General features: G+C 43.8%; 1 protein-coding gene and 1 long non-coding RNA gene across 10 annotated transcripts in view; one reads left to right on the forward strand and one right to left on the reverse strand.

The window, feature by feature from the left end:
* Positions 1–13,395, reverse strand: part of LOC101906240 (uncharacterized) — a 318,730-nt gene extending 305,335 nt beyond the window's left edge. For all 8 annotated transcript variants that reach the window (XR_009492377.1, XR_003031804.2, XR_003031805.2 and 5 more), the window contains exon 1: positions 12,959–13,395. This is a non-coding gene — a long non-coding RNA (uncharacterized lncRNA). The remainder of the gene's footprint in view (positions 1–12,958) is intronic.
* Positions 10,269–24,986, forward strand: part of ADAMTS9 (ADAM metallopeptidase with thrombospondin type 1 motif 9) — a 163,307-nt gene continuing 148,589 nt past the window's right edge. The window contains exons 1-3 of one of the 2 annotated variants that reach the window (XM_005222686.5): positions 10,269–10,719; positions 11,295–11,695; positions 16,961–17,123. In XM_005222686.5, the coding sequence (XP_005222743.1) occupies positions 10,605–10,719; positions 11,295–11,695; positions 16,961–17,123 (679 nt within the window). In that variant the 5' untranslated portion in view covers positions 10,269–10,604. The remainder of the gene's footprint in view (positions 10,720–11,294; positions 11,696–16,960; positions 17,124–24,986) is intronic. The other variant, NM_001206573.2, reaches the window with a different exon arrangement.

Below are 24,986 nucleotides of genomic sequence, written 5' to 3' on the forward strand. Positions count from 1 at the left end.
CCTCTTCATCAACCCCAGTTGGACCCATATCCGGAAGCCTCACAATTTGTGACTGACTCCCTAAACCAGACCCTCTATAGGCCTGGCTGGACTGATATCTGAATTTTTTCTGACGTCTAGATTTCTACTTTTTGAGATTGTGTTCTTCACCATCGAAATTTATGCTATTTTAAGCTTTGCTGTTGTTGTTTAGTCACTAAGTTGTGTCTGACTCTTCTGCGATCCCGTGGGACTATAGCCCGCCAGGCTCCTCTGTCCGTGGAATTTTCCAGGCAAGGGTTGCCATTGCCTCCTCCAGGGAATCTTCCTGACCCAGGGATCAAAGCCCTGACTCCTGTATTGGCAGACAGATTCTTTACCACTGAGATACCAGGGAAGCCCGTGATTTAAGAATACAGACCTTGAAATCAGAAAGTCTACCTTTGAAGGCCCATTTAGCTACTCACTAGCTGTGTAACCTTGAGCCCGTTACTTATCCTGTGTTTATTTCTTCCTCTCCAAAGTGGAGCTCATGGCATTCCTATTTAATTGGGTTGTCAGAAGAATTGACTACAACCTAATCCATTGTTAGCTGAAGTAGTAAGCCATCACAAAGGTTAACCATTATTATGATTAATACCTTTACAATAGACAGCCTATTAAACATCTTCTGGCAGAGGAAATTACATTTTTGCATATGTAAATATTTTCTACCATATAAAAACATTTTTAAACTGTTCATTCAGTGGGGAAATTGGGTTCTGGCTAATGTTTTGGTTATGTAAAATATTCTGCCAGATAAAGAAAATCCAGTGTTTGAAAAAAATGCTAAATTGGACTTACTTAAAGACGCAAAGGAGAAATGAAAGGATATATATATATCCTTCTGAATGCAGAGTTCCAAAGAATAGCAAGGAGAGATAAGAAAGCCTTCCTCAGTGATCAGTGCAAAGAAATAAAGGAAAAACAATAGAATGGAAAAGACTAGAGATCTCTTCAACAAAATTAGAGATACCAAGGGAGCATTTCATGCAAAGATGGGCACAATTAAGGACAGAAATGATATGGACCTAACAGAAGCAGAAGATATTAAGAAGAGGTGGCAAGAATACACAGAAGAACTGTACAAAAAAGGTCTTCATGACTCAGATAACCATGATGGTGTGATCACCCACCTAAGAGTCAGACAACCTGGAATTCGAAGTCAAGTGGGTTTTTGGAAACATCACTATGAACAAAGCTAGTGGAAGTGATGGAATTCCAGTTGAGCTATTTCAAATCCTAAAAGATGATGCTATTCAAGTGCTGCACTCAATATGCCAGCAGATTTGGAAAACTCAGCAGTGGCCACAGGACTGGAAAAGGTCAGTTTTCATTCCAATCCCAAAGAAAGGCAATGCCAAAGAATGTTCAAACTACCGCACAATTGCACTCATCTCACACGCTAGTAAAGTAATGCTCAAAATTCTCCAAGCCAGGCTTCAACAGTATACGAACCGTGAACTTCCTGATGTTCAAGCTGGTTTTAGAAAAAGCAGAGGAACCAGAGATCAAATTGCCAACATCCGCTGGATCATGGAAAAAGCAAGAGAGTTCCAGAAAAATATCTACTCCTGCTTTATTGACTATGCTAAAGCCTTTGACTATGTGAACGGGAACGTGAAAGCCACTCAGTCATGTCTGACACTCTGTGACCCCATGGACTATGCAATTCATGGGATTCTCCAGGCCAGAACACTGGAGTGGATAGCTGTTCCCTTCTCCAGGGGATCTTCCCAACCCAGGGATCGAACCCATGTCTCCCATATTGCAGGCATATTCTTTACCAGCTGAGCCACCACTGTGTGGATCACAACAAACTGTGGAAAATTCTTCAAGAGACTGGAATACCTGGCTACCTTACATGTCTCCTGAGGACATGTATGGAGGTCAAGAAGCAACAGTTTGAACTGGGCTTGGAACAACAGATTGGTTCCAAATTGGGAAAGGAGTATGTCAAGGGTGTATATTGTCATCTTGTTTATTTAACTTATATGCAGAGTACATCATGCAAAATGCTGGGGTGGATGAAGCTCAAGCTGGAATCAAGATTGCTGGGACAAATATCAATAACCTCAGATATGTATATACCACCTTTATGGCAGAGAGTGAAGAACTAAAGAGCCTCTTGATGAAAGTGAAAGATGAGAGTGAAAAAGCTGACTTAAAACTCAACATTCAAAAAACAAAGATCATGGCATCTGGCCCCATCACTTCATGGCAAATAGATGGGGAAAAAGTGGGAAAAGTGACAGACTTTATTTTCTTGGGCTCCCTAATCACCGTGGACAGTGACTGCAACCACAAAAGTGGAAGATGCTTGCTCCTTGGAAGAAAAGCTATGGACCTAACAGAAGCAGAAGATATTAAGAAGAGGTGGCAAGAATACACAGAAGAACTGTACAAAAAAGATCTTCATGACTCAGATAACCATATTTAAAATTAGAGATATTACTTGGCCAACAATAGTCCATATAGTCAAAGCTATGGTTTTTCCAGTAGTCATGTATGGATGTGAGAGTTGGACCATAAAGAAAGCTGACCTCCGAAGAATTGATGCTTTTAAACTGTGGTGTTGGAGAAGACTCTTGAGAGTCCCTTGGACTGCAAGGAGATCCAACCAGTCCATCCTAAAGGAAATCAGTCCTGAATATTCATTGGAAGGACTGGTGCTGAAACTGAAGCTCCAATACTTTGGCTACCTTTTGCGAAGAGCTGACTCATTGGAAAAGACCCTGATGCTGGGCAAGATTGAAGGCAGGAGGACAAGAGGGGTGACAGAGGATGAGATAGTTGGATGGCATCACCAACTCAATGGACATGAATTTGAGCAAGCTCTGAGATATGGTGGAGGAGGACAGGGAAGCCTAACGTGCTGCAGTCCATGGAGTCACAAAGAGTTGGACATGACTAAGCAACTGAACTGAACTGAAGCAGAATATAAGAAAGAAAGAGTAAAGCTGTTTAAAAATGAAAAAAAAAAAAGTTTTGAAAGGGTAGCTAAAGCAAGGATGAATGTGAAGAAATACACAGTCAGTGAAATATAACCATACACCTGACATATTTTCTTTTTCAGTAGAAGTGTAGCATGCATACATGTGTGCTCAGTTACGTCCAACTTTGGGTGTCCAACTCTGTGACCCCATGGACTATAGCCCACCAGGCTCCTCTGTCCATGGGATTTCCCAGGCAAAAATATTGGAGTGAGTTATCATGTCTTTCTCTAGGGGATAGTCCCAACCCAGGAATCGAACTTGCATCTCTTGAGTCTCCTTCTGGCGGTTTCTTTACCACTGAGTTGCTGGGTAGCTTTCAGTAAAACAAAAAAAGCCCCATAAGCTGGTGATGGGAGTAGAAGGAGGTTAACAGGGGAAGGAGTGCTTGGTGGCCAGCGCTGTTCTCTGTCAAACTGAATCAGGAATCACTCTTCCTAACTGCTGCTGCTGTTAAGTCGTTTCAGTCGTGTCCGACTCTGTGCGACCCCATAGATGGCAGCCCACCAGGCTCCCCCGTCCCTGGGATTCTCCAGGCAAGAACACTGGAGTGGGTTGCCCTTGCCTTCTCCAACTCTTCCTAACTAGTAAGTGGGTTAGTCAGAAGGTGAGAGTGCAGATTTGGATGTTTAGAGATCAATTCCTCTGTGCCAGCCACTAAGCCAGCACCTCGGTCCATTCATTTTCACAGGACCCCTTTGAAGCAGGCAACTGTGATTATAACTGTCTTTTCAGGGTATGGAAAGGATACAGAGAATGCACTCTTACTCTATGCTCGTAATCCTAAAGTAGACATTGGAGAAAACCTAGCTCTGGAAATTTCTACTCTAGAAAGTAATAATCATGATAAGATTCTAATTAAAGCAGGATTTTTCTCCTAGGAGTAATGATACCATGAGATGATACCATGAGAAATGATACCTCCATCATTCCTGGAGTTCCATATGTGTGCATGCATGTGTGTCTTTGTGTGTGTGTGAGACAGAGAGTAAGAGAAAGAAAATGATTTGCAAATTAAAGGAAATACTGGCTCTGAAAACTAGAAACAACTTTCAATAATTATAATCTCATTCATTTAAGAAATATGTATTGAGTGCCTATTAGGTAGCACCAAGGGGTTACAGTGAGGATGGTGATCGATTTGCTGTTGCCCTCACATAGTTTAAACTCTAACAAATAACACCAAACACCAACAAGATGAAAGGGGTGAAACAAAGTAGGGCAGAAGAAGTTCAGATTTCAGGAGGCATATAGCATCCTGGTACATCTCCCAACAATCCGAGCATTGTCAGATTCCATGCTAGCAAGGGTAGCAGCTGTCTGTGTTGAATGTGGACTTTCAGGAAATGGTGAAATTGTATGTGCACAGACTGCAATGCTTTCTAACTTGGCTTCAGTTTAAGAGTGGTTTCAATCTGAGCACTTCTGAATCATTTGTAGTTATGATGTTGAAACCCCTGGTCTGGAGGTCTCATTCTACAGTTACTGAAGGAGGCAGAATAAGGATCTGAGGCCCAAAGAGTCTCAAGCAATTGTTAGTGGGATTCACTTGGGGCTCCAAAGCCTGGGTAATAGCTAAAGTATGGTCTTCTGGAACAAGAAGTAGGAAAGGAACACCTGATACATAAATAACTTTGTAAAATTGCCATGAGCTAGTCATGAACTATCTCAGAACATCATAAAGACCAGACTAGGACATTCCATGTAGGCTCAAAAGGAGTTATTTAGAACTGTAGATTTAGCTTTCAAATGAAATGAAAGGATATTCTTACAGATCATACTCATCAGGCCAGGTATAAAGGCTGAATGGTCAGAAACAATTAGATGGCCATCTTTCTGTCACTAAGCTGCTTTTATTTACAGAGGTAATAAGTTTTGCAGGTAAACTGATTCCTGATTAAATCCCAACTCAGCACATTCTAGCTCTGTAATGCTGTATTGGGTCATTTAACTTTGCAGAGTCTAATTTTCATCATATGTAAAATAGAGCAGAACCCAGACAGCAGAACTGCTATGGTGATAGTTTAGTTGCTAAGTAATGTCCAACTCTTTTGCGACCCCATAGACTGTAGCCCACCAGGCTCCTCTGTCTATGGGAATTCCCAGGTAAGAATACTAAAGTGGGTTGCCATTTCCTTCTCCAGGGGATCTTCCTGACCCAGTGATAGAACCTGAGCATTCCAGTCTCCTGCAGTTACGACCGGTGGCTCTGCCTGCAAGGTGGGAGATGCGGGAGATGCAGGTTCCGTCCCTGGGTCAGGTAGATCCCCTGGAGTAGGAAAATGGCAACCCACTCCAGTAAACTAGAAAATCCCACAGGCAGAGGAGCCTAGTGGGGTCACAATCCATGGGGTCACAAAGAGTTGGACGTGACTGAGCACACAAGCACACACGCTACCCAGTACCGTAGACTTACCTATTCCTAAAGCCACTTACTGCTGACTACTCAGAAAACAGTTCATTATATTTCTGCCTCTTGGTGTTTGCCTCTCTTTTCGGTGTGGGTTTTCCCTTTCTGTGGAAAGAGATGGCTTTGCTTCAGATCTCCTTCCTGCTGTTTTCACTGGTGTTCTGCAAAGTCATATGTGATGTCATCTTTCACATTTCTGTTGACCAGACTGTCTCTCCCTAGTGACTCATCTGCATCATCACTCCTCTGAGATTTAATTTTCATGAAGAAGCATCCACAGAAACCTCCCATTTAATCTACAATAACATTCAATTCCAGTAAAGCTTGGGAGAAGAAAATGGGCTAAAATCTGTCCTTCCCTTAACTCCAGGTGACCTCAACAAGATGTTCTTTGTTCAGGGAAGACTTCTCTAGGGGGCCAGTTATTACAGAATCTAGTCTCCCCTCCTGCATTCAGGTATATTTATATATTCCTATATGTATAGGACCAACTTCCAAACTGCATACACATGCGTTTTCTTTTATAATTTACATTTTATTGGTTGTTTTGAGGCTCAGTACACATACATTTTAATTTTTAATGGATGTGCCAAAAATCTAAAATAAAATCATGTTAACTGTGATTCTTTTCTAAACAGTTATTCCAGTTTCCAGCCAAAAACTTGGTGACAAAAATTTCTTTAAAGGATACCAAATATAAATGTTTTATCATTTATTAATTTATATCATTTATTTATATCACATATTTATGTACATTAATTCGATATTTGCCTTCTTTAAATATGATAAAGTCACTTTAGGACTGCTGAAACAAAATAGAGGTTTATATTTATTCATTCATTTAATAAATATTTCTTGAGTTCCTACTATGTGCCAGACCCATACTAGATACTGAGAGAAACATCCTGAAATATCAGTGAGATAATTAAGATTATCATGAAATACTTAACAATAGAAAATGAAGTAAGAGAGTCAAAGATACGTCATACATAGCAAAGACAGTTGAGGGAATTCTCTTGATGATTTTAGCCACCTCCACCCAAACCACTCCCCCAAAATTTGGCAGCATTTCAGATCAATGATTTACTCATTATACACAAGTAAATCATTGATAATTATGATAGTTATCAAAACATTGATAAATATATATATATATATATATAATTATGAACTTAGACTAAAGCGCTGAAGCTGAATTTGAACCATATCTCTGACTTAGGGGACCCTTAAGGCAATGCCAAAGAATGCTCAAACTACCGCACAATTGCACTCATCTCACACGCTAGTAAAGTAATGCTCAAAATTCTCCAAGCCAGGCTTCAGCAATACGTGAACCGTGAACTTCCTGATGTTCAAGCTGGTTTTAGAAAAGGCAGAGGAACCAGAGACGCTGGATCATGGAAAAAGCAAGAGAGTTCCAGAAAAACATCTATTTCTGCTTTATTGACTATGCCAAAGCCTTTGACTGTGTGGATCACAATCAACTGTGGAAAATTCTGAAAGAGATGGGAATACCAGACCACCTGATCTGCCTCTTGAGAAATTTGTATGCAGGTCAGGAAGCAACAGTTAGAACTGGACATGGAACAACAGACTGGTTCTAAATAGGAAAAGGAGTACGTCAAGGCTGTATATTGTCACCCTGTTTATTTAACTTATATGCAGAGTACATCATGAGAAACACTGGACTGGAAGAAACACAAGCCGGAATCAAGATTGCCAGGAGAAATATCAATAACCTCAGATATGGAGATGACACCACCCTTATGGCAGAAAGTGAAGAGGAACTAAAGAGCCTCTTGATGAAAGTGAAAGACAAGAGTGAAAAAGTTGGCTTTAAAGCTCAACATTCAGAAAACGAAGATCATGGCATCCGGTCCCACCACTTCATGGGAAATAGATGGGGAAACATTGGAAACAGGGTCAGACTTTATTTTTCTGGGCTCCAAAATCACTGCAGATGGTGACTGCAGCCATGAAATTAAAAGATGCTTACTCCTTGGAAGGAAAGTTATGACCAACCTAGATAGCATATTCAAAAGCAGAGACATTACTTTGCCAGCAAAGGTCTGTCTGGTCAAGGCTATGGTTTTTCCTGTGGTCATGTATGGAAGTGAGAGTTGGACTGAAGAAGGCTGAGGGCCGAAGAATTGATGCTTTTGAACTGTGGTGTTGGAGAAGACTCTTGCGAGTCCCTTGGACCGCAAAGAGATCCAACCAGTCCATTCTGAAGGAGATCAGCCCTGGGATTTCTTTGGAAGGAATGATGCTAAAGCTGAAACTCCAGTACTTTGGCCACCTCATGCGAAGAGTTGACTCACTGGAAAAGACTCTGATGCTGGGAGAGATTGGGGGCAGGAGGAGAAGGGGACGACAGAGGATGAGATGGCTGGATGGCATCACTGACTCGATGGACGTGAGTTTGAGTGAACTCCGGGAGTTGGTGATGGACAGGGAGGCCTGGCGTGCTGCGATTCATGGGGTTGCAAAGAGTCGGACACGACTGAGCGACTGATCTGATCTGTCAAATTATTTTACCTCTTTCAACCTCAGTATCCTTATCTGTAAAATGGAATTACTATCCTGCCTGCCTCATAGAGCTGCTGTAAAAATTAAATGTATTAAATGCACAAGGGGTAGCACATAAAGTTGATTATCATCATTATTATTATTCAGACAAAAGATTTTGAGTTGAATTGTTTAGCTCCCTCAGTTGTCATGTTCGTTTATTATGATTTCAAATATCTTCCTAAGATTTTTGTTTTTAAGACTTGTTTATAGATTTAAATCCAGAGGTAAGCTTGTAACACTTAAGAGAGGGTGAATAAACTCCCTGAGAATGAGAAATTCAGAAAGCCAGATTCCTAATCAGTTCAGGAAGTTCCAAGAGAAACTTTGTATTTTTAGTCCCTATCAGCTGTAGAGATGGTTATTTGTATCAGGAGCAATGTTAAAGAACCATAAAAAAAGTTCATCCTTTAATGCCAAGTCCTAGAAAGAAAGCCACTGAGAAAGAGCACACAATGAAACCTCTGTCCTTACATATAATCATTGCTATACTGTTAAGTTCTTTACGGGAGGGATTCAAATTGAAAAAGAGGAAAATTGTTTAATGGGAAATACTGCAATATGCTACCTTTTTGAGTAATTTTATGGTGGGAGTCCTAGAACATTTTCCATAGGAATCAGCTAAGAGTTTGATTTCTTGATGTTTTTCTGTTTCCTGCTAAACTGTCAGCAAACCTCAGACACTGTGATTGTGAGAAATTTTTACTACATAATGATAAGAAAGATTGTGTATTAGAAGAAATGTCTTTTAGTCAATACCTTGAAGGTTTAAGAAAAAGTTTTAAATATTATTCTTTAAAAATCTGATTGTGTGCTTAACAGGGGTTTCTATTTTGCCGTCTTTACACTGTGTGCACCAATCATAAATTCCAGTCAAGGCAACATTGGTCTGTTTGGGTTAACAACTTCTTTAGGAAATTCTATTCTTGCCAAGTCATTTCTCCCTATATCAGGAGAAATATTTACATTAATATTTCCAGAGTAGTGGACACTTATAGAATATTGCTTTAGTCCCCCTTCCCCCACCCCCAACCCCAGTAGGCAGTCTTTGGTGTTTTCATCCCTGAGTGCCAGCCTTCCAAGCAACAGAGAACTCTGGTTCGGGACTTGGGGGGCAAATATTCATTTTTTACAGAAATTGTTCAAAACATCCAGAATTAAACACCTCTTTCACTGTCTCTCTCTCTCTCTCACACACACACACACATGCGCACACACATACATACACACCATCCCTCTCTGGCAGAATTTCCGACTTTAAAATATGCATCCCGTCAGAGGTAGGTATAGTTAAAAGTGTCAGCTTTAAACTGTTCCAAGCATTTCTCTGGCAAAAAGCAAGCGGAAGTGGTTGAGAAATCTCTGCAGGCACTGGTGCTTCCCCTCGAGTCAATGACAGTCCCCTCTCACTCTCCCCCGCTCCCCATATCTCTAAAACCCGAGGCACTTGGGGGCGCCGAAATCCCCGCCTCCTCTTGCTGCCCAGAGCAGTTCTTAACCTTTTTTGGGCCGGAGACCTACAGAAAGCTATAGACACTCTCTCGATGGGTCTGAGGTTGGGGCAAGCACAACTGAAAAGCTTTGGGAAACTTTGAGGAGACCATGAATTTGAAACGCATCCTGAACTGCCAGATGAGAACCCCAGCTCCCAAACGCTTGACCTGGGGCGGTGAGGCCAAGAGCGGAGCTCAGAAGCCAAACCGCCTCCCTCAGTGAGAAACTGTGGGACGAGAAGGCGCTCCTGCGCTGGGCCACTTTCACTTGTGAGAAACCAAAAGGAGACAGGGACAGAAAGAGAGAAAGAGAAGAGAGAGAGATGGGGACCGTGTAGAAAGAGAAAAGGGATGGGGGAGATGCGGGAACTAGAGAGGTGCACAGAGGGACGGGGAGAAGAGACTACAAGCGGGAAAGGGGGCAGAGAGCGGACTGACAGGGCGAGGGAGAGAAGAGATTCCGAAGGGAGAAAGAGAGGATACGGGAGAGAGACTGGGAGCGCCAGGAAAAGGGGAGAACGTTCTCTACTCTGTCTTGCCAGGGCAGGGAGTCTCAGAAAAGCCCGTCCCGGGGAGATGGCGGACCGCACTCGGCGCCCCTGCGCTCCCGGCGACTCTGCAAGCAGCAAGTACCGCACAGCAGCCGAGGAGCCGAGTGGCAGGAGGCGGTCCCCACTCACTCCGCTTTCTCCTCCCCTCTCCGAGAGGCGGGGACCTGAGTATTTGAGTAGCGCCCCCCCTCCGCCCCCCAGCCCCCCATTCAAGAAGCCGCTCCGCTATCCCCGCCAGCACAGGGCGCCCGGCGCGCCTCGGAGCGCACGTTCCGCGCTTTCTCCTGCCGGCTCCCTGGACATTATGCGGCCAAGCAGCCGAGCCCCAGTCTTCCTCCTCCTCCTGCTCCTCCGGCTCCTCCTGCGGCCCGAGCGGCTCAGCTCTCGGCAGGCGGCGGCGTTGCTCAGCCGAGCGCAGACGGGACCCTCGCCGCGAGACCTCAGCGACTCCTAAAGTCAAAAGTTGGCGGCGGGCACCGGGCTCCGCGCGCTCTCCGCAGCCGCAGCCTCGCAGCCAAGGAGGGCAGGAGGGGAGGGGGGTGGGGGCGGCTGGGGAGGGGTGGGGAGCACCATGCAGTTTGTATCCTGGGCCACACTGCTAACGCTCCTGGTGCGAGACCTGGCCGAGATGGGGAGCCCAGATGCCGCGGCGGCCGTGCGCAAGGACAGGCTGCACCCGAGGCAAGGTAACGAGAGTCGGCCACGGGGACCCTTCCGCCCCTGTCGCCACCTCCTTAGCCTCCGTGTCCGACGGCGGACACCCCGCAGCGGAGGCCTCTCTCTCCCCTCTCCTTTTCCTAGAAAGAATTATCTCCCGCTTTGCAGCTTCTCCCTTCTTTAGGTCATTCCCAGCCAATCTCTCAAAGAGACACTGTGGAAAGAACTTAGTCGTCCGCCCCCTTCTTTTAGCCTGATCTTCCTCCTTACCCACGCCAGGCCCCAAACCTGTTAGTAATTGGGGGCACCAGCTCGTCGCATAATTCAGGGTATCTGTCAGGATCTATAATCATGTTATGTATTTTGTCTTGTTCAGTGTCTGACTCTGACAGCATCTAACACTTTCTGATACATAGTAGGTGTTCAGCAAATATTTGTCCAGTCACTGAAGATGAAGGGATTGACTTGAATGGGGAGGAAAAAGCTGGAAAATAACTTAGGAGAGCCCCCCCCCCCCTGCTGCCCCCCCCCCACACACACACTTCAAGTTAAAACTTGCAGAAAACTATATTATTGGTTCATGTGCCTCTGCTTCTCTCTACAGTGAAATTATTAGAGACCCTGAGCGAATACGAAATCGCATCTCCCGTCCGAGTGAACGCTCTCGGAGAACCCTTTCCCACGAACGTACACTTCAAAAGAAGGCGACGAAGCATTAACTCTGCCTCTGACCCCTGGCCTGGCTTCGCCTCCTCCTCTTCCTCCGCTACCTCCTCCCAGGAGCATTACCGCCTCTCCGCCTTTGGCCAGCAATTTCTATTTAATCTCACCGCCCATGCTGGATTTATCGCCCCAATGTTCACTGTCACCCTCCTTGGGGCACCTGGGGTGAACCAGACTAAGTTTTATTCCGAGGAGGAAGCGGAACTCAAGCACTGTTTCTACAAAGGCCATGTCAATACCAAGTCAGAGCACACGGCCGTCATCAGTCTCTGCTCGGGAATGGTAAGTGGACGCGCGCCCCCTCCCCTGCCCTGCCCTTTCACCTCCTCACCCGCTTCTGGAAGACTTAATTGCTCTCTAGCCTAGGACCCTCACTGCGCCGTCTCTCTGCTCTAGCATTAAACATGCGCTACTAACTTGTTTGCGTCCTACGCTTTGGGTGGCTACTCCGGCGAGTGTGCTGACACTTGAAAGAAGCTCATCCCCGACACCGCCCCCTCCACTAAGTCCCGGGAGGGGGAGTTCTGGATGTTTCGGAGCTTTCTAGGGTCCAAATTCAGCTCCACTGTTGAACTGCGTGTTGCCCCACACCAGTAGGTGGCTGGGGTGTCGGTTTCCAAACTCGAAGAGACGTCCTTGCCTTCTGCAAACTCGGCCGCCCAGGAGTGGAGCAGCTGAGCACTGGGAGAACCCGACTCCTTATTGGTGCATCTTGAGTCAGGGGTGTGGGCTGAGAATCCCCAGCGTCGGGTACGGGGAGTTCCTTCTGTGTGTCTTGGGAGGGCGGTGCGTAATCTAGAGTCCCCACGTTCTCTCAGGGTCTTTTTTCACGCGCCAGGAACCCTGAGGCTGAACTGGATTGACAGGGAACAGGTCCGGTCTCAGGAACGGAAGGGTGGGCCCAGGGTTTAGGGGGCGGGGAAGAGGGCGGGGCCTGTCCTAGATGCTTTGCTTCAGCAAGGAACTAGGAGTGGGGGTGCGTCGCAGTCCGACTCTGCACCCTGCTGGCGGGGTGGCCCCAAGAAGCAAAAATATTGGGGAGAGCTTGGAGAGATTTCAGTTCTCTTGAGATTTCCACTACCCATGGGGTGCCAGAGAATTCGAAAAGGGAGCCTGAAGTGCACATTTCTCTAGAGAGGGAGGGTGAGAGGGCGCGGAAGTCACCTCCATGCGTTGCAAAATACGCACTTAGCAGGGGACCCAAGCTGGTACCCCTACCCGGTGTTTATTTACTCACCGCCCCCTTCTCTTTCCCCCTCCCCCCGCCCCACTTGCCCTCTTGTCTGCCCTACACGACCTCTGCCCTCTCCCTTTTGTGAGATTTGAGGGTCCGCTGTAAGGTTTTGGCCCAAGTGAGAGCGGTTCTAGGACTTCCCCAAGCGACGTGCGTTTCTGCCACGCGCTCTGACGCAGAAACTATCGTGGGTCAGGATCTCCCAGCGCACAGGGGCTGTGTGCCCTGCTCCCCAGTGATGCAATTACTTTTCTCCAGAGCACCCATACTCCCCGCCGTTACCTTTTCTAAGTGGAAGCTTGACTACTTACCCAGGGATCTTGGCTGCCCTCTTCGCGCGCGCTGTTGTTCGTGGCTCGCGAGTCCCAAATGTTGATGTTGCATCTATCTCCACTGCTCAACCGAGGGGTCGGGTGGGAAGGGAGGCAAGCTTGTAGACTGAGAGGAGGGAGGTTTAGGCTGCTGGTATGCGAGGATGAAGATGAACCCCCTTTAGCCCCAGCAAAGTTCCCAGAGTCGCGGTGCGTCGTTGAGATTGTTTGGGGGTGGGCGGAGACGGCAATTTGGCGAAATGGGAGGGGGTGCTGCATGAGTCATCGCTGCCCCGGGACGCCTGGAATCCTTCTGTTCTTGGAACGGTTGTTTGATCTGGGTGGGTCAGGTGCTGGAACCCAGAACATCAGAGTGTGCCCAGATCCCAAGGCTGTAACCCACAGTTCCAGAACCTTACTGATGGTGCTGCGTGTGTAAGTCAAGTTTGTAAACAGCCTTTACTCCTCCTCCCTCCCCGCCTCCACACCCTGCTGAGTGGCCCCAGCAGTGGTATAAACGTTTGCTGCGCAGGACCTTAATTTCTGCTGGCAATTTTAGGTGGTAACTCGCACTTGTAACTGCAGAGTAGTAACTCTCTTAGGGAACTGAGGGCCAGGACTTAAGAAAGACGAACTCCCTAGACCTTGAGGAGTCCATTTGTATTGCGCCTAATTTGCAGTCTGGCTCTTTTTTTGGAGGGGAGGGAGGTGCAGAAGATCTGGCATGTTATCTGAAAAATAGTGCGAGGTAGCCCTTTATAGCTGGAATGAATCTAGCTCCAAAGCCCTTGCCCCTTTGTCTTCCTTTTGGAATTTATCTTTCTTGGAAAGATGTCCCCGTACCCGTTTGGTACTTGTAGTATCTTGGCCCTCCTCCTGGCCCTCTCAGGAAATCTTCCTGGAAATTGTTCATTCTTTAGACTGGGCCATGCCGCCTTCCTCCCTTCCCTCACCCCACTGGTCAGTGATTAGTTTCCCTGAACTCCTTCTTAGATGTGTTTCTCACCTGTTCTAAGCACCCCTACTCTACCTCTAGGCCTCTTTGCTTCTCTCTTTCTCTCATTAGGGCTGATGTCTAAGAAATACTTCTGTCTGGCTTCTTCTCCTGGTCTTTTCTCTTTAATCCCTGCCACACACTGCTTGTAGATGACTGATGACAAGGTGCAAAATCACGTCGCTATCCTGTTCAGTTACTGCACAGGCCTCCCCACTGCCTAGTGAATGACTATAAACGCTTCCGTCTGGCACTTAAGGCCATTGCCACTGCACCTCCTCACCCCTTTGTACCTCCAGAGTCTAGTCTCATCTGTCAAGCTTTGCTTCACAAATCCTACATTTCAGGCAAACTGTTTTTGCACATTTCATTTCCCTCCCATCTCATAACCTTTGGGCCCTTGGATTTACTAGGTGAGTGACCTCAACCAGCTTCACATGCTCAAATCACACCCTTCTTTCAAAGTGTAACTAATGTATCTTGTTCCCCAGGAAACCTCTTCCTAGTCCTTCAGACTGCTGCCATCTCTCTCCACTTTCACAGACATATACCTCTCTCCCTGCTTGATGTTTAGTGTGCTCTCCCTTGTATTATGGCTCTTGCAACACATGTTCTATCCCCTTTCCCTGGAAGGAGGGTCAGCATCAATTCATTTCTCTCCCGCAGTGCCTTTTATATATTGTAGTAAGTACTTACAGCCTGTATTTGAATAAATGGTCACCTTAGCCAAGAAAGGGTTACTCTTCATTCAAACAACTGTGTTGTGAATCAGCCACAAATTAATTTGACCTCATTTATATTCCTTTTACTGAACTCTTATTATGTGTCTTGTACTGTAATAAGTGCTTTATGTGTCCATTATTTCATCTAAATCCTTACAACAGCCCAATCCTTGAAAGAACCCATTTTGCAGTTGAGGGCACTGAATCTTTGAGAGGTGGGGACTTGCTTATGGTTTCACAGGTAGCAAGTGACAGAGCTGGAGTTCCCATCCAGTCCTTCTGACCATACTCTTAACCATGGGCCAGAGACTGAATCTGTGTTCCTAAAGAGAATTTCAAAGTTGTTGTTGTTTTTTTTTTTTTAAAGGCACTAGACTAGAATCAGGGTACCTGAGTTCCAGATTTAGCAGGAGAACTATTCAGCTGCTTCTGTATCACTGAAAGGGACAAGTCAATTCCTGCCTCTGGACCTCAGTTTCCCCTTTTAATAATCAAAGATGCCAGACCTTCACCAGATGGGCTCCAAGATTCTTTCTCAGTATTTGTGGCCCATCTCTAGTAGCTTTCACATGTTGTAGTCGGTTTCTTGCTCTGTGCTCAGAGAGCACCAGAGTTGTGTTTTGAAAATAGGGAGAGGTGCCTGGGTAAAAGCAAACTTGTTAAATCACTTCTTCTCTGGAAGCCAGTTACTCTCTTATAAGATACTTGTCTTATTCTGACACTATCTTGTCTCTAAGTCTTATCTTTAAGTCAGGGATGAACCACATGGAGACTTTTTTTAAAAAAATTAAAATACTAGATCTTACCATTAGAAATACCAAATCTGCATACATAGGGTGATTTCTCAAATTTAAATTTATTTTTCAACTTCCCAGGACATTTTGACACTTAGCTGGGTTTGGGAACCCCAGTGCTTAGCCAAGTACTTTAAAACTTTGTCATGCCTAAGAATTCTAAAATGTCAGTTCTTGGGCCCTACCTACCCCCCAGATATTTCAATTCAGTAGATTAGAATTTGGGTGGAATGTGATACTTCAGTGCTGATACTGCCATTGATGTTCAAGGACAGTCATTTCCTGGATCCGGGGGAAAGTCAAAGGCCCTTGCCTTTTCCCCAACACTGAGGGAAAAGGAACCACAGAGAAGGTGAGAAAAGCTTGATTTTTTCCTTAAAACACTGCCCAGTGGCATGGCATAGGGAACTTTTTATTGCTCTTGTAATGTTTCCTTTGGGTGGTTCAACTTTGCAGCTTCATTTATAATTTGCAAACCTTGTGGGTATATGGGAAGGGGAGGAGAAAGAGTTACCGTGAAACTCTTAGTGATTGGCAAACACAAACTATATCCTGGTGGTTAGAGGCTGGCCAACTCTGCAACACCAAAAGCCACTTCTGTTCCAAGCCCTGACAAGGTATCCCTTTGCTAAGCACTTTACACACATTTTGGGCTTCCCTTGTGGCTCAGCTAGTAAAGAACCTGCCTGCAATGCAGTAGACCTGGGTTCAATCCCTGGGTTGGGAAGATCCCCTGGAGAAGGGAAAGGGAAAGGCCACTATTCTGGCCTAGAGAATTCCAAAGAGTCAGACAGAACTGAGCGACTTACACTTCACTTATACACATTATCTCGTTTAATCCGCACAATGACAGTAAATAATTTTATCTCTCATTGATAAACAAGGAAGATGAAACTCAGAGTAGTTAAGGAGCTTACCCAAGGTGGGCGAGCGAGTGGTGGAACTGAGATTGGAACCTTGGGCAGCCTGCCTGGAAAGTCTTATCCTGGGTCACTCCCTGTGGTCAGGGAAAGGGTTGACAAGAGGCTCCTCTGCCATTGTCCCTGGCGGCACCACCTTGAGTGCCTTCTGGTCAACATGTGCTTCCTGATTTTGAAGTCAGGATAAGGCTTTCTTGAGTAGGCTTTTCTCTTTGAAACTGATACTTGTCTCTGTTTCCAGGCTGTCTTAACACACAGAAACCCTCTTTCAGCAGCCTGGAGGAGTGAATATAAATCAGCTTAAGCACCAAGGAAATATTTCTTAGAGGCTGATTTAGATAGCAGGTTCTGTAGAGTCCAATCAAAGGTTAAGGTACTGATATGGCAGAGAGTGAAAAAAGAAAAATAAAAAAAACTACTCCAAGTATATCAGTAAGATTTTCAGCTTAAGGAGCCCTCATGGGAAAGGAGTTGGGTAAGATGGCACCACTTACTTGGCATTGTTCCACTGTCCTTTTCCTCCCAGTGGCTAAGTTATATTAAGTCAACCTCTCATCTCTCTTTATTTGCAGCTGGGCACATTTCGGTCCCATGATGGAGATTATTTTATTGAACCACTACTGTCCATTGATGAACAAGAAGATGAAGAGGCCCAAAACAAACCCCACATTATCTATAGGCACAGCACCCCCCACAGAGAGCCGGCGACAGGACAGCATGCATGTGACACCTCAGGTATTTGCGTCTTGCTTAAGCGGAGGTCCTACCTGTGTGAGCTGGGTTACTTGCCAGGCCTCAAAGAGGTAGCTATTTCACAGGCTACAGAGCTCTACCATTTACATTGTCTTTGTTATTCAGTCTTCAAGCCAGGTAGGTATATTCCCATTGTACAGATGTGGAAACTAAAAAGAAGTTTAGTAACTTGTCCAGTGTCGCACAGTTAATAAGTGACAAATCCAGGAGATGAACTCATACAGCAGTGACGTCAAGCCCACTCTGGACAGAGCCACCTCTTGTTGAAGTTGCTGATTTTTAGGATTAAGCTTTAGTGATGTCTTGAGGCTGTTGTTATTGTATTCATTAGGACTTTTTTTTTTTTTAACAGTGTACAAGTATGAAAAAGTCTTACAAATGGAAGGCACAAAAATTTCTATATGTTTACTGGAATTTTTTTTCAATCAACTTCAATGTAACTAATGTTCTGTGACTTCAGGAAATACAGGAACGGAGCTGTGGTTTGTGCTCTCAGGTGTCAGTTGAGTGCATATATACCTGCCATAGATTTTCTTCCATCCTGGTCAGATTCTTGGAGGCTTGGTGCTGACATGCTTGGCCGTTGTCCGTTATATTTCCCCTGGGCACGCTGGAAAGCTTATGCTTGTGTATGCTTCTCAGTGAAGCACCCTTTCACTATCTCTGATGCTTACTTATTTCTCTCTGATGGTCCTGTTTCCTTAGAAACCATCTGTCTGTTTGGTCCTGTGTTTTAGGATGTTTGTTAAAATAACCATCTTTTTTATTGTTTCTAAAATGGTATCCCTCCCCCCTATTCTTTATTTTTTAAAGTCTCTTCCTCAAATTAAGTGATTTCTCAGGGTGTTTCTGGTTTCTCCAAAAAGACCAAAATTCAAGACCAAGAAGGTCTTCCTAAAATGATCGCTTGTTTCATCTTGTATCTATATCAGGTTGTTCCACTGTGGCAGAGTGTGATGTCCTCTTCTCTCCCAGAATTATTAGTTCTAAAGTGAAACCTTTAATGTAGGATGACACTGGCTTGTAACGTGGTACAGCCGAGTCGTAGGGTGTGTCATCCGGCTTTATCCCATTCAGTCCTGTGTTCTTAACCACCAGGGCTAATTGGAACATAACTGAAATGTTCTGTCTAGACTCTCTACAGAGCCAAGGGGTAGAGATGGGAGTCTGGAGTCAGAAACAGATGTCAGGGTGCCAAGACTGCCAGCCAGCTGCAAGTTGAATGGCAATTCATATCTTTGTGGCCCTGCTAATAAGAATATAGACCTTAACTTCTGACTTTCTAAATCTGAACTAGGAAGTGCCTATTTTATGCATATGTGTAAAGAAAGGAAATATATCTCTTCCATTTCTATCTTATATAATGTACATTCAAAAGATAAATAACATTTTCATTGATCAATTTGTTGAACATTAGCACTTTGTGACACTCTTCTCCCTAAAGTAAAAGCAAACCACCATTTTTTTAAAACTGCCTTTTATTATTTATTATGGTCCTATTTTTTGCTGGCATTGGGCAAAGCACTTTACCTACATGACTTCACTTAATCATTACCACAGCAACCCTACGAGTCAGACACCAGTCTCCCCTCCATTGTGTCTGGTAAAGGAGCTGAGGCTTTCAGAGTTGGAACAGCTTGCCTGAGATCTCACAGCTAGTCCGTGATGACAACCCATAATTTCCTGTCTTATCTTGCAGCCTTTGCTGTGTACAGTTGTGATGTGTATGAGTGTGTACATTCAGGTGTGTATTTGTGTGAAAGAGAGAGAGAGAGAGAAGTCTCTTTTAATACTGTCATTCCAAAAATCCTCTGGGTTCATTTTCTTAAATTAATTACCAAAATAAATAGACATTTCGTTTTCTGGAACAGAGGACAAGTCATTGTCAAGTTCAGTTAAAAACACAAAAGAGAGGGAATCTGCAAAAGTAAGGAAAGAAGACAGCAAAAAATGGTTTTGTTGTCTTTACCATTTTTTTGAAAAAAAAAAAAAAAATGTTTTTTCAAAACCACTTGTGTTCTAATTACCTGTACTGGGGCCTCTGAGCCATCTTCCAAATCAGCAGTGCCAACTTTTAGTTTTCTATCTGGTTTTTTGCTTGCTGGTGACCAATCTGGCAGACCCTTCCCTCACCCTGTGTGATGATTCAGCAGGCCGGCAGTTTTGATTGGCTCTTTCAGAGGTTGCTGTTGGACTGTGCCGCTCTGGTTTTTCTCTCCCAGCTGCTTCTGTACCCCTTCTTTGAGTTCATATACAGGAAGCTCAGAGCAATTGCAGAGAACTTTGGAACATGGCACGTTTCACCAGCAGCCATTAGCAGCATGGACAAGCAGATCAGAAACCTCCAAAATCCAGGGAGCTTTGGCACAGGGAGTAAAAGTAGGTGGGGGTGGGAGAAGTCCCTCTGGCCAGGGATTATCTGGCCAATGCAAATATCAGTTCATTCAGGTTCAGAGATTTTCCCCCTAAAAGCAGTGGTTGGTAATCAGAACGTGAAGTCGCTCAGTTGTGTCCAACTCTTTGCGACCCCATGGACTGTAGCCTACCAACCTCCTCTGTCCATGGGATTTTCCAGGCAATAGCACTGTAGTGGATTGCCATTTCCTTCTCCATGGTAATCAGAGGTAAATTTTAAAAGTGCCCTGGGAGCCTCATGCAGATTCTTTAAACAAACTCCTCTTGCAGGGAAGTGAGATGGAGCAAGAATCAGTGGGGTTTAAAAAGCATTCCAAGTGACTTAGAAGTTCAGTTCTATATGAGAGTTCCCAGTAAAATGAGATTTCAGGCAGTAAGCACTGTCCATAGCTGGCACTGTCTTTGCATCTCCATCACTGCTTTTCATCTTCACTTCTCATAAAGTGGTAGATGATTCGAGCTAGAAGAAACTAGCTCTAGGTCAACGTGCTAGCTCTACCCAGATGAGCAAACTGTAGGGTTGGGATGTTAAGTTACTTGTTTACGGGAGTGATACTTAAATATTCAACAAGAAACCTTCAGAATTTAAATTGGCCAAAGGCTGGAAGCAGGCACCTGGAAGCCCTCTGCTGAGCTAGGTGTAACCCTTCAGTTGCTGGATGATGAGAGTCTTCCTTGGGGCAGGGCACTGTGGCTGTGACACTGCTTCCTACAGACAGAATAGAAGTCTTGCTCATTTCTGATTGTTAATGTATGTTGAATTTTCAAACAGGATTCTGAGATAAGTTCTGTTAAAAAGACATGTAGAAGGAGTCTTATGGAGTAAAAATGTTATGGAATTAGAAAGGAGTCTACAACATAATTTATTCATTAATGTGTGCATTTATTCATTCAACCATGAGCTATTTATTGAGTAACTTCTCTATGCCATGAGGATTAAACCATCTTTTTACAGTTAGGTATGTGACCTGAAGCACATTTAGAACACAAAGTAAGAGTAACATGAGTAACATGTCCCTTCCAAGAGGGTAGGTAGGACTAAATAAGTATGAAATAAAGAAAACTCCAGGGACAGATGGTAGACAATCACTGAATGGGAGATTTTTTTTTAATGATCATAAAAATAGAAATTAAGACACCATAGCTAGGTATGGTGACTCAAAATATTTGGTATTTAGACTCAAAATACCAAAACTCAAAGTTAATCATATCCCTGTGGTTAAGCTTAGAGCTTCTTGATCACCTGATCATAAAAAGCCAATAAGAGACTTGCCCCATGGTGCCCCTGCCAGTGAGTGGCAGGGCTAAGAGCCCTTTCTTTGTGTTTATCTCTACCTAATGCAGCATTTTGAAATTTTATTTCTTGCTACTTTCTCTTAGCTCAGTTTCTGTGTCTCTGTTTTCCCATCATTGGTTGTGTCTACCTATGTGCCCATTGGCCACTTGAGTGTCTATGCATTGGTTTGTGGTTTCCATCCTGTTTGTAGGTTCCTCGGGATTCAGGCTGGGGTGTGGGGTAGCTTCTCTTTCTTATGGCAGGCCCTTGTGACTGGTCTCCCTTGCCCACTGGATCCTCAGTAGAGGTCTTTGAGGTGACTGCCTGACCGCCCTAAACGCCAGGGGGGCCGAGTGGTAGACTCATGGGAGCTGTTTGGGAGAGTTTGTTGCTTTTTAAAAGCCCCCACCTGCTGATCCTTTGCATTGCATTTCCAGATGACGCCTCAAGTTCTGTTTTGCAGACACCTGCTATTTGCCTCTGGATTTTATGCAAGACGATTTAGTTGTTTTTGTCAATGAAAGAGATGCATTTCCCAACAGGTGAATGAGAGGAAGGCAGGAGAAAAGACCAACAGACCAACAGAAGGTTGTTCTGTTTGCCTGGACCTAAAAAACAGTGACTCTCTGTAACTAAAATGCCTCTCTCACCCTTCCATCTCAGCAAGGCTCGCTCTTTTGCTCTCCCTTAAGGCATTTAAGAGTTGTACACTCACTAACCCATCAGTGCCACTTCTAGTTGGACATTTGTGTAAACAGGTTTATATACTGAGTCTGGTGTTGTTTATTATAGCAAGTGACTGGAAACGACCTAAGTGTCTTTGGTTGAAGGATAGATCAATAACTGATGAAGTCTACATTTGATGGATTCTTATGCAGCCATTAAAAATGATGGCATAGATTTAGGTTAACAAACCCAGAAATAGATATATTAAGTGCACACACAAGTGATGAAGTAATATGAGGGTATGATCTCATTTTTAAAAATAATGACAGAGTATGTGGGAGAGCATGCATGTATAAAGAAAAAGATCTGAAGCAGTAGTCACAAAAATATTAAAAGGGACTATTTCTTGTTGGTGGGAACATAGGCAATCTTTACATTTTTAGCTTATATTCTTATATTTTTGTCATGATTCTATAATAGGTTCATAATCAAAAAATGCAGTTGAAAATAAAAGGAGGAGTGGCATATAATTATTTTGTAATCCCAAGACACTTGTCACCAGGGACAAATAGCCAAGTCAAGACCCCACGTTTCTGTCTTTGGGATGAGATAATCCCAGCTTCCCTGGTGGCTTAGAGGTTAAAGCATCCGCCTGGAATGTGGGAGACCCAGGTTCGATCCCAGGGTCGGGAAGATCCCCTGGAGAAGGAAAATGGCAACCCACTCCAGTACTCTTGCCTGGAGAATCCCATGGAGGGAGGAGCCTGGTAGGCTACAGTCCATGGGGTCGCAAAGAGTCGGACCCGACTGAGCGACTTCACTTTCACTTTCTTTCACTCTCAGTACCCAGACAGATAAAATTCCTGCCTTGTGGCTACTTCTTTGGAACATCAGGGCTGGTCAAAGCTGAGACTCCATTCCCACATAGCTAAACTGCCTTATGCCTGCTGTACTAACTGTGGGATTATAATGGGATTACCATGGCTTAGTCTTAGTTCAGTGCTGGGAGCTCTGCCTGTCACCCCATTAGAGTGTACTGTCACTTCTTGGTTGGGCTCCCAAGGATGCAATTGTAAAGCCTGGAAAATACAGGACGCCTATGAATTTGCTGTGCTACACACTTTCCATATCTTGTCATATGTCATTCATTCATAAATACTGTGGGTAGTTATTATTAGCCTATTTTACGGTTGAGTAAATAACGTCTCAGTGAGGTTGAGCCTCTTGTCCAAAGTCACACAGCTGGTATAGGAAATTGGCTTGACACTTGAATTCAGATCTGATTCCAGTTTGCTCTGCTGTGAGCCGAACTTCATTGAAAACACAAATGGAAGCTGCCATCTAAAAAAAAATCCCTTTTCACTCAAGTTTTCAGAGCATCCTCTCTGACTTCTATATAATCTCATCTTTAAATAATACTAACAGTGGCTAATGTTTATTGAGTGCTTATTGCATGGCAGACACTGTTACAAGTGTTTTCCATGGATTAGATTTAATTTTTACCTCAATTTCCACTTTTGCAGATAGGAAAACGGAGACATAGAAAAAGTCCTTAAGGGTTAACATACCATTTTCCACAGCCCTTTTGTCCTAGTCTGGCTAAAGTAGTTTTTTGGCCTGTCCCTTTGTTGATTGAATTGCATTTGTGTATGAATTATTTTTGCTGGAACTTTTTTTTTTTTTTTGCTGGAACGATTTTTTTTAAAATGCATTCCTAGAATCTAATTTGTTATGGAGGAAGATTGCCTGCTGCCTGGAATTCCCACTGAGGTTCTGATGACTCACAAAGCCTGTGTCTCCAGCTTGCTTCTGTTGGAGTATATACTTGTTACACATTAACCTCGTGTATCCCATTAATAATTTAGCATAGATTAGCTGATTAGATTAGCTGCCCTTAGAGTTGGGCCCAAATGGAGTGAGAGACAGAGGTAAGGAACAAACCTCAGAAGGGGTCTTCAAGTAAACAATTCTGGGACAGCTTGAGGGTTCCAGGCAGTGACAGAAGCTTTGGTTGACCTCCTACTTCTGGCTGGCCCTAAGCCTGTCTGGTGTTGTGTGTGTGTGTGTGTGTTTAGTATTTTTAAAGTTTTTATTGAATTTGTTGCAATATTGCTTCTGTTTTATGTTTTGGTTTTTTGGCTGAGAGGCATGTGGGATCCTAGCTTCAACCGGGATCGATCCTGCCACTGCTGTATTGGAAGGTAAAGTCTTAACCACTGGACCACCAGGGAAGTCCCCTCAGGTTGTTGGTTAATTAGTGATTTGTATGAGGCCAGCCTGCCACCACTTTCCCACAGCCTTTTTCTTTCTTTAGATCGTTTCCCCTTAGCCTTTTAGCCTAAGAACAGGCCACGGTGAAGGGACCATGTGCTGGTCAATGTGAAAGTGCATTGTGGGTTTTTTCATTTAGTCCTATAACAGCTTCTCGGGAGTAAGATGTGTCAGTTATTCCCGTTTTACAAATGAAAAAACTGAACTCAAGAGACGTGAATGAACTTGTGTAAATAGGGAACTTGTGTAAATAGGAAACAGCTGACCCTTAAACCCAAGGTCTATTGGCATCTTTAAAGATGGATTTTTTCAGTTGGGGTTTATTGTTTTGGCTTAATTTCTTTTCATTTACCTCTTTTTGTTCCTCATCCATCTTTATATGCCTTTCCCCCCTTTATTAAATTCTTTGATGGACCTTATTATGTCTACTAAATAGTCAATAGCAGCAATGACTTCTAAAATTCTCTGTGAACTACTAGAAAAGTACTGTTTTAAATAATTGAATTCTTGAGCTTGTTTTCTCAGCTTTATATTCTTTGAACATTTATATTAAAATATTGCTTTTATTTTGTTTTAACATTAATAGTGCAGCACGCCAGTAAAATTGGCAAAGGGTAGTAAAACAGAAACTTCTAATACAGGACCTGTTCTCATCTAATTTTTAAAAAATTTTCATCATGTTTTTTAAAAAGCATTTTATTATGAACATCTTCAAGAAAAGTACAGGCAGAAGTAAAACGAACCACCAGTATGTACCATCTACATTTAATGATGAGAAAGTGTTTTCCCCATATTTGCTTCTTATTTTTCCTTTTTGTTAAAGTAAACCTAAGTATGATGTCATTTTCTAAATACTCTATGTTTCTGAAAAATGAAGATACATTTTCTAACATACCTGTGATAGTGTTTGTCATGGTGAACAGAATCAATAGTAATGACTGCGTATCATCTAAAGAGTATCTATGTTGGCATTTTCCTGATAGTCTCCCAAATGCCTTTTTACAGTCCATTTGTTTTAGATGATGCTCTAAACAAGGTCCACACACTGCAGTTGGTTGTTAGGTCTCTGAAGGAACTTGTCACTTTGTTGTCACTGCCATTATTGTGAACAGTCACTGTTTTCTTTCTAGTTTTAGTTTTGCTCCCTATGACCCTTTTTATCTTTTCCATTTCTTTCACTCTTTGACTCTTCTTTATTACCCTAAGATCAGGGTGCA

The sequence above is a fragment of the Bos taurus genome, chromosome 22 (assembly GCF_002263795.3).
Source record: "Bos taurus isolate L1 Dominette 01449 registration number 42190680 breed Hereford chromosome 22, ARS-UCD2.0, whole genome shotgun sequence".
In the NCBI taxonomy this organism is placed as follows: Eukaryota; Metazoa; Chordata; class Mammalia; order Artiodactyla; family Bovidae; genus Bos; species Bos taurus.